Genomic DNA, 9,882 nt, shown 5'->3' on the forward strand with positions numbered 1-9,882 from the left:
AAAAGAAAACCTTGACAACGTACAAATAACCATCTCATAGTGGTGTTCTTGATTTCTTGAAGTAAAATTTAAATCATTAAATGAGGCTGGTTGTGAAGTAAGTTAGGGAATGGATTGTCTTAGTGGTGGACTTAATGTTTGTAGGACTTTTTCGCTTGATATATCTATATGGTATGTCAAGTAGATAGTCGGTACCAATTATAGTCTATCGTTATAAGCATGTGACTGATTTGTAGTGGCGTGTCAAGTTGACAACCGGCACTTATTATAATTAGCCATAAACCGTCAATCTTTTTGCATAGATTCTTGTGCTCATCCTTGCTTGGAATCTCCATGTAGCCAAACCCATTAAGTTGGGATAAGGTTTTGAATGTTTTTATTATTATGTACTGTGTGATCATAAGAATGAAGATTCCAGGCCAGGACACAAGTACGAGTGTACGTACATACCGTGTGTACATTGAACCGGATCATAAAAGAATTTTGCATGTGTTCTCGACTGTTGATTGGGAACAAAATTCTCATTAGTAATTTGTGTTTGGTCCCTTGCCTTGAGGGATTATCAATGCAGTCACACATTATGAATTTTAACATATATACCAATGGTTGTTGTCACCTTGGCTATATATCAGTGTATAATATATTTACAGTGAATGAAGGTAGTCGAAAGAGATGCCCAAAATGAATTCCACTATCCTATAAGTTATTATCAATGAAAGATGATGTTTGTAAATGCTAAACCAACATGAGTCTAAGTCTTATATTTGCTAGTTTCACTCCAAATATTTTTATTAGCTACTTAAGTTTCCTCTAGGATAACTATGATTATATTTCTTATATTTTAGAAAAAAAATTTAAATGGAAACAGAATATAAAAATTAAAATTTGCCTGCCAGGGGAAAATGTCTTCAATAATTTGAGACAAATCAACATAGTGAAGGGCCACTTGATTATGCTCTTGATGGGAAGATGTTGAAATCATACCTTAAATTTGCAGGCCCAAACTAGTGCATATGAAACCAATGAAATTTATTTCTTTTGAAAAATATAGGGAATGATATGGTGCACTTTTCTCCAGAAGTAACTGCAAATTCCCTGAATTGTGCATGCAATTGTAGCACTGTTTATTGATGAAATGTATTCGGAATAAAGAGTTTCTCTCCTTAATGGCCCGTTTGTTTAGAGGGGAGTTGCTGGGGTGGGATTCAAGGGGTGGGATAGTTGTACGAACTATTCCACCCCAATGGGTTAGTAGGTTGTTTGGATAACTGGGGTAGGATTTTGGGCAGACAGGGTAACTTTACCTATCAACCCATGTGGCCTACCATTTCTCCCGCCCCGGCCCCTTGCAAAGTCCCACCGATTTGGTGGGAATCTCTACTGCTTAACTTAAACGAAAAGATCTCTCTTTCCCTCTCTCCATCTCTCTCCTCCAACCAACCGAACGTTGCCCGAATCTCGTTCCTGCAACTCATTGCTGTTTGAATCGAAGCCATCGGTGACGGTGCTTTTCCGTCTTTCTCTCATCTTTTGTCTTTTTTGTTTTTCAGTAAAGTCCTCCATTCTCTGTGACGGTGCTCTTCCGTCTTTCTCTCCTCTTTTCTCTTTTTTTTTTTTCCAGTGAAGTTCGCCTTTCTCAGTGACGTGCTCTTCCGTCCTTCTCTCCTCTTTTCTCTCTTTTATTATTATATTTTTTTCTCGGTAAAGTCCACCTTCATCTCCTAACATTCCCCATTTTAATCCCTAAAATCTATCCAAACGGTTAGGGATGGAGATGACAGTAATTATTCAGCATTTTCCTTTCCTGTGTCTCACCCCACTAACATATGGGACCCACAAGTCAGGGATTCCCACCCCAAACTCCTCTCTAAACAAATAAAATAATATCTTACCAATCAATGGAAAGTGGGGAGAAGACCTTAACAACGTCCAGCAGATTATTTGGTTGCATATGATACATGTGAGGGTGACATGACACTTTGGTCAGAGGACTTCCCACAAGACATACAAATGGATAAGGATGCTAGACATACTCTCTAGTTTAGGAAGTAATGATCATGTGAGTGGTTGATTTCTTTGTTCAGCAGGGCTTGTCCTGCTGGATTAAGGATCTCATTACTCTTCTTTAGGTCTGCCTAAAAGGAGTATATGGGATTGCCTCTCTTTGTATCTATATTTTCCCATAATACACAAAGTTATTTATCAAAAAAAAAAAAAAAAAAAAAAAGAGAAAAGAAGACCATGACAACGTACTAATAACCATCTCATAGTGGTGTTCTTGATTTCTTGAAGTAAAATTTAAATCATTAAATGAGGCTGGTTGTGAAGTAAGTTAGGGAATGGATTGTCTTAGTGGTGGACTTAATGCTTGTAGGACTTTTTCGCTTGATATATCTATATGGTACGTCAAGTAGATAGTCGGTACCAATTATAGTTTATCGTTATAAGCATGTGACTGATTTGTAGTGGCGTGTCAAGTTGACAACCGGCACTTATTATAATTAGCCATAAATCGTCAATCTTTTTGCATAGATTCTTGTGCTCATCCTTGCTTGGAATCTCCATGTTGCCAAACCCATTAAGTTGGGATAAGGTTTTGAATGTTTTTATTGTTGTGTATTGTGTGTTCTTAAGAATAAAGATTCCAGGCCAAGACACAAGTACGAGTGTACATACCGTGTGTACATTGAACCGGATCATAAAAGAATTTTGCACGTGTTCTCGATTGTTAATTAGGAACAAAATTCTCATTAGTAATTTGTGTGTGGTCCCTTGCCTTGAGGGATTATCAATGTCGTCACACATTATGAATTTTAACATATATACCAATGGTTGTGGTCACCCTGACTATATATTAGTGTATAAGATATTTGCAGTGAATGAATGTAGTCGAAAGAGATGCCCAAAATGAATTCCACCATCCTATACGTTATTATCGAAGAAAGATAATGTTTGTAGTTGATTGGACATAAATCCAGATTCGGTGGTATTTTCGTAGATTGTTTACAAAAAATTATAAAACTAATATTTATTTTATCAAAAAAATTTGAAATGTTCTATTGGTCCAAGAACAATTTCGATTAGAACCTCTAGTAAGTAATTTCAATTGACTAGTGTCTAACGATAAATAAATACATTTTCATACTATTTAGTTAAATTAGTTCCTTCACTTAGGAGTAGGCAGCTGAGGCTGCCCACAATGGGGGCAGAGAAGGGGATAGAAATAGATGCAAGACTTGTAGGTATGAGACAGTGAGAGAGGAAAGATAGAGAAACATGGTTTGGGGATGATACTTCGTGTGGGAGGGGAAGAGAGAGTAATCAGGCACATCTAGGACAGATCCGAGAGGAACCAACTAGCAACCACGAAAGCAAAGAAAACAGCCCAAATGATAGGCCACAAGACAAATAGAGGGACTACTATCAAATCCAAGGGCACAAAAAAGATGGTATTCAAGGGGTTTGAGACCATTGGATTTGAATATTCCAATTCTAGGCCAAAAAGACATTTCTAGTGATACTCTTTTATTTAGGCAATACTTTGTCAATGATCTCCTTCTTTGGCAAGTGTTTTGATTTTTTCTCCATTAACTGTTCACCTAGGGATAGTCAAGAGAAGAAGAAGAGAAACTTCTCCGTCAATACTCTTCACCTTCTTCAACAATTTCCCTCTCCATAAACGATCTCCCTCTTTGGCTACACTTTTGATTTCTTTCCCAACAATTCCTTTCTTCTCTTGCACGCCACTATACTTAGCTAATTTTCTTGAGATTATCTTTACTAATTTCTAGGTTTACCATCAAGAAATTTTGAAAGAGTCCCCCTCATATACATATGTACTTAATTTAAAATTTTACCTTATTTCATATTAAGGTATTTGTATTAGATTCAGTACGTCAAAATTAAATTGTATCTGTATTAGTTACACATGCATATTTACAGGAGAGGAGGTTGTGGGATCAAACCCTATCATATGCATTGTGTAAGTGTGTGTGTGTGTGTGTGTGTGTGTATGTTTCTTATTTATTCTATACCCACCGGCAGGTTGCCTAGATGGTTAGGGAAAACTGGGGATTGTGTGGATTAGGTGCACGGTCTCAGGTTCGATTCCCCATCTGTGCAACTGCTAAAAAAAATAAAAAATACATGCATATTTACATGTCTTATACTATATGTTTAGATAAAGATATATTTTATGACTTAATAAATGCCTAGAGTTAATGATTTTTTTTTTTTTTATGACGATTTAATGATTCTTATTTGATGTTACTAAAAGATGACTGAGTACTAGAATCTCCCTTATCACGCGCTGAAGAAAAACTGTCTTTTTTTTTCCCCAAGATAACAAACCATCCTGGGACGACTAACTGGACGCCCGAACAGGTCCAAGCATCCTTAGTTTCTCATCACTAGCCTTGAACCTTCCACTAAAGATTCCCTTTATAGCAAAGATTCTTTGCGTACTAGGAAGGAAAAGAAATGGCTATGATTGAAATGTAAAGGTTAGCGCGTAATCGACTAATTCAGACGTTCCCCGTTCATGAATATATATATATATATATATATATAATGGTAATTAACAACTTAACAAAAACAAATATATCTCTATAACTCTCAATCAGAATGTATTCTGCAACCCATCTTCTATTCTTCATCTTACTTCATATTTTTCTTGTCTTCCATGGATCACCAGCAGAGACCGTCCGAGATGGCACCAGAACAGCAAAGCTTGGTGCAATCATCGATGCAAATTCGAGTATTGGAAAGGAATTAAAGACATCCATGGATATAGCTATCGAAATCCTCAACAAGTCTAACAACCACTTCAAGCTAGAACTCCATGTAAATGATTCAGGCGGAGATCCTTTCCAAGCAACTTCTGCCGGTGAGTAATTAGTTATATATTGAAGCAGTTACAATTCTTATTTTCGATTAGGGAAAAGGCTGCACACGCTGCTGGGTTTTCTTAGCCTGTGTCATTTTCTCTCCCTCCTCTTTCGAAAATGACTCCTTTGGTTCCAAAAAAGCTAGTGGCATGCGCAACCTTCTTCCTTTAGATTAATTCTGATGTATGTATTGTTGAATGCAGCTGAAGAATTGGTCAAGAAACATAAAGTGGAGGCAATTCTTGGAATGGAGACATGGCAAGAGACTGAATTAGTGGCTGAAATAGGAAATCGAGCTGGAATACCGGTATTTTCCTTCGCAACGACTTCTGTCCCTGCATCATTAACTACTAAGCAATGGCCTTTCTTGGTTAGGATGACCCACAATGAAGCTACACACATGAAATGTGTGGCTGCCATTGTTGGTGCCCACAACTGGAAGAAGGTTACTGTAATCTATGAAGATGATACTTATGGAAGCAATTCAGGACTGGTTATGCTTCTCTATGATGCTCTTCGAGATGTAGGCTCTCAGGTTGAATACCAAATCACTGCTCTTTCAGATCCCAATACAATTTCGAAAGAGCTGGAGATGCTAAATAGCGCGCGGTACTCAAGGGTCTTCATTCTTGTTCAACCTTCAGTATCATTTTGTATTCATGTGTTTGGAGAAGCCAGAGGAATTGGACTGATGGGGAATGAGTCTGTTTGGATAACTACAAACACAATTGCCAGCACTGTCTTTGATTCCTTCAATTCCTCTGTCATCTCCTCCATGCAAGATGTTTTAGGAATTAAGACTTACTTCTCTACAACTAGCCCATCCTTCAAAGGTTTCGATTCTAAATTCTCGAAAAAATTTCATTCTGAGTATCCAGAAGAAGACAAATTGGAGCCCGGAATCCATGCAGTTCGAGCATATGATGCCATTTTTACTCTAACAAGTAAAACTACTACAACATCAAATTCATTGCGAGACAAAATATTGTCAAGCAACTTCAGTGGCTTAAGCGGAGAAATTCAGTTCAAAGACGGAGAATTATCGAAGTCTCCGGTTTTCCAAATTGTTAATGTGAAAGGAAAGAGTTACAAGGAACTCGATTTCTGGACACCTGAGTGTGGTTTCTCAGAGAGTCTTGGTCATCATCAATGTAATGGTACCAATTATACCATGAAAGGAATGAGTGGACCAGTGGATTGGCCTGGACGGCGTCAAATGCCCCTGAAAATTGGTGTTCCGGGCGAAACAGTGTTCAAGGAGATTGTAGAAATGGAATGGAACTCTACATTGAACAAGTTTAAACCTAAAGGTTTCTGCATTGATGTTTTTGAAGCGGCTGTTGAGATCTTGAAGAAGAACGATTCTAATAAACTCTGGGAATATGAATATGAAAGATTCAATGGAACCTACGACGAGCTCATTCTCCAAGTCTATAACAAGGTTTGGATCCCTTCTCTACGCGCTATTTTATTTTTCATAGTCCGCATCAGCTTCCCCGGCTGTCTGGGCATGGAGGCAAGTGGGTAGCTTTCTTTCTCCCATATACACGTGTATGGGAAAAAAAATCCTACCAGCCTGGCATAGGAAATTTTCGAAATGCTACGGACGCAAAAGATCACGCCCAAACACAGCTCCTAAAAACAGTGGGGGTTTTGAAAAGACAACCCTACACCCTTGTTTTCAAGGACTTTGTATGGGCGTTCCATACGCCAGACCGGCAGGATTCCTCCTCCCATATATATTATTGGGCAAGGAAATCTTGTTGGTCTAGCATTCCCACACCCAAACACAATTGGGCTTGAAAATACCCAGCCCGTGGGGGCAGGTGAGTCTTTTCACACCCAATTGTGTTTGGGCATGGGGAACGCTTGAGAGATAAGGTTGTTTTTCCTATATGTGTGTGTGTGTATATATATATATATATATATATATATGGATTTACTTATTGACAACCTTAAGGTATCAAATAATTTGTAATCTTACTTTTTTTTTTCCCCTTATGGTATGAAGTTTTTTTTTTTTTTTTTCAATAAGACCAATTGTGTAGTCCATGTTATTGGATCATATAATTTTCTTTTCTGTTGGTTGGTTAGCTCTCCCACTGTTGGCAATGTCGATGGTGGGAGAGACTAAGCATGCATTCGTTAGAGTTTCTGATTTGCGTCTAGTTTGTTCTTTTAATATTTTTCTTTCATTCTTCTTAATACAAATGACCTTTTAGTTGTATTGTATGTGTGGGTGGGGGGTGGGGGGGGAGGTTTTGTGCTTGGTCGTGCATGATGCACAACCATGAACACACCCGTTGATAGAGGTGAGGGGGTGCATAGTAAACCCTAATCCCCCAACCCATCAATTGTGTACATGATTGTGCACCATGCCGGGTCATGCACAAAACCTTTTGCCTTATTATATATATATATCTGACAAGAAATTTTTGGGTATGGTTGTGGTTCAAGACATATGATGCTGTGGTTGGCGATATGTCGATCCTTGCCAACCGATCAAACTACGTGAAGTTTACTTGGCCCTTCATAGAGTCAGGTCTGTCATTGATAATCCCTGTGAATAAGGAATCTCAGGCGTGGATGTTCATGATGCCCTTCACAAGTACTATGTGGATAGTGATCGGTTTGGTTTTGCTCTACACCACTTTGGTGATCTGGTTCGTTGAACATCCATCGAATGCTGACTTTGGAGGCTCATGGAAGGATCAACTAGGCACTGCCTTGTGGTTTACCTTCTCAACTTTCTTCTTTGCCCAGAGTAAGTATACCTCTATAGTATCAATTTATAAATATCTTAATGTCATTGATATTTCAAATGCTTACAGTTTGATTACCCAATTTAATAACAGGGGAGAAACTTAATAGAAACTTCAGTCGGTTTGCAGTGGCAATATGGTTGTTTGTGGTGTTGATCTTGAGCAATAGCTACTCTGCAAATCGCACTTCTATGCTCACTGTCCAAAGACTCAAACCTACCATGTCCGACGTCGAGATTTTAAAGAAGAACAATTCATCTGTAGGGTGTGATAACAAAACATTCGCTAAGAAATACTTGGTTGATGTACTTGGATTCATGCCGGATAACATCAGGAATTTTACAATTGAAGATAACTATACGGATGAATTTAAACAAGGCAACATCAAGGGTGCTTTCCTAGAGCTCCCCAATGCTAAGGTGTTCCTCAACAAATATGGAAACAAATATACCTCCACTACTCAACCAATCTATAGATTTGGAGGATGGGGTTTTGTAAGTAGACACAACCATTATCAATTATGAACTTATGATGCTTTGACTGCGTTTGGTAGACATTCTGTTTCAGAAACAACGTTTCGTGTCAAAACCAAAATTTTCTGTTTCTGTGTCAAAATTCATATGAAGCTTTGATTGCGTTTGGTAGTCATTCTATTCCAGAAATGACCTTTCATGTCAAAACTAGAATTTTCTGTTTTTGTGTCAAAATTTCGTTTTAGAACGAAACTCAAATGTTCCAACATTTCTCGTTTCTTACATTTTTTATATAAACCGTGGACACAAAACGGAAGATTCTATTTTCTTGTTCCGTCAGAAACGTTTTCTAGATGACTACCAAACACAGCCTTATTCCTCTTCTCTATTAAATGATGAAAAGATAAAATAAAATATAAGCAAGCACATATATATATATAGCCAAATATTGAAAGAACTATGCTACTGCTCCTTCTACAGGTCTTTCCATTGGGTTCGACTCTTGCTGACAACTTCTCCAATGCAATTCTAGAACTATTGGAGAATGGAAATATTAAAAATTTGGAAAACACTTGGTTATGCGGAAATACCAATTGTTCAAAATCGGGAACTGCTGAAGTCGAAGATGAGACCTTGGGCCTTGATAGCTTTTGGGGGCTTTTTCTTCTCACTACTGGCACATCCACCATTGTCTTTCTACTCTTTCTCATTATTAACCAAGGGAAGGAAGATCTTTTACACCGGAAAGACCAGCATCCCAAAGACCAGGATCAGATTTCAGAGGGGCCTCCAGCTTCTTCAGCACAAACCACAGACGATAGGGATCTGGTTCCTCCAGAGTCCAGGGTAGAAATATCTGAAATTTAAATGAATACCCATGTATAGTGTATACATATATATATATATATAGTTTCCTAGAACCAATTGTGAAGGATGACTTCTAACTACATTGTAATGGGTTTTTTAGTGTATCGCTTGCTTCGTTTGTATTCCTTATGTAAAACCTTCACTTCTTACAATGCTATTTAGCCATTTGAATAATTGCATAAATGCCTTTATAAACAGGGTTTAAGGTAGATTAAAATCTGATTAACAGTGAGTCATTTGTTTTTTTCCTGCTAAAAGATCATTGTATTAAGAAAAAAAAAAAAAAGATATGAACAGATACAAAACTTGAACTATCCGAAGAACACAAAGCAAAATCTACGGTCAATTTCCCACTTTTGGCATTAAAAATGAACCAGCAACTACTGGGGAAAAAAAAATCTAATTAGTGGAAGAACCAAAAGTGAGATCTACCAAGTGCATCAGTCAAAAGCTCCTCTTGAACAGACGGAGGGAAGATAATTAAAGTTGAGGAAACTCCAGTTTTTGCCATTGTAGGCACCTAATTTTTTCGCTGTTGCAATGATGAGTTATGGGCAAAGACAAAGTTTGTACGCTCGGTCTCTAGAACAATTTGGTTTTTCCAAAAAAACCCTAATGTACATTCCAAACCAACCCAAAACCTAAACCCTAAGTGTTAGAATGATAATGTGTCAAGTAATTGACCAATTTTCATGCTTGTTGATAGCCAATTGTGTGGGGGGTGACAATAAATGGTTGCCATCCATCCCGGGAATCCCATTTTGCTAGAATAGGGAAATTCTTTCATTTTCTCAATTCTTGTCGATTTTTGAGCCATAAATGATCTCGATTCTTATGTAATTGGATATTACTCATTGAAACGATTCTGTTGATATATAGTACGTAACATTTGGT

General features: G+C 37.7%; 1 protein-coding gene across 1 annotated transcript; it reads left to right on the plus strand.

The window, feature by feature from the left end:
* Nucleotides 1-4,623: 4,623 nt before the first annotated feature.
* LOC122078005 (glutamate receptor 2.7-like) lies at nucleotides 4,624-9,024 on the plus strand. Its single transcript, XM_042643884.1, has 5 exons — nucleotides 4,624-4,885; nucleotides 5,090-6,327; nucleotides 7,344-7,650; nucleotides 7,742-8,142; nucleotides 8,602-9,024. The coding sequence occupies exons 1-5, from the start codon at nucleotides 4,624-4,626 to the stop codon at nucleotides 8,986-8,988; spliced, it is 2,595 nt and encodes an 864-aa protein (XP_042499818.1). The 3' UTR covers nucleotides 8,989-9,024.
* The last annotated feature ends 858 nt before the right edge of the window (nucleotides 9,025-9,882 follow it).

The sequence above is a fragment of the Macadamia integrifolia genome, chromosome 5 (assembly GCF_013358625.1).
Source record: "Macadamia integrifolia cultivar HAES 741 chromosome 5, SCU_Mint_v3, whole genome shotgun sequence".
Taxonomy (NCBI): Eukaryota; Viridiplantae; Streptophyta; class Magnoliopsida; order Proteales; family Proteaceae; genus Macadamia; species Macadamia integrifolia.

What these genes read in the sequence shown, in the direction of transcription:
- LOC122078005 (XM_042643884.1), top strand. Translation starts at nt 4,624, where the DNA reads ATGTATTCTGCAACCCATCTTCTATTCTTCATCTTACTTCATATTTTT. An exon ending in TTCTCCAAGTCTATAACAAG is followed by an intron (nt 6,328 to 7,343) that starts GTTTGGATCCCT and finishes TTGTGGTTCAAG; the next exon opens with ACATATGATGCTGTGGTTGG. An exon ending in GATTTGGAGGATGGGGTTTT is followed by an intron (nt 8,143 to 8,601) that starts GTAAGTAGACAC and finishes CTCCTTCTACAG; the next exon opens with GTCTTTCCATTGGGTTCGAC.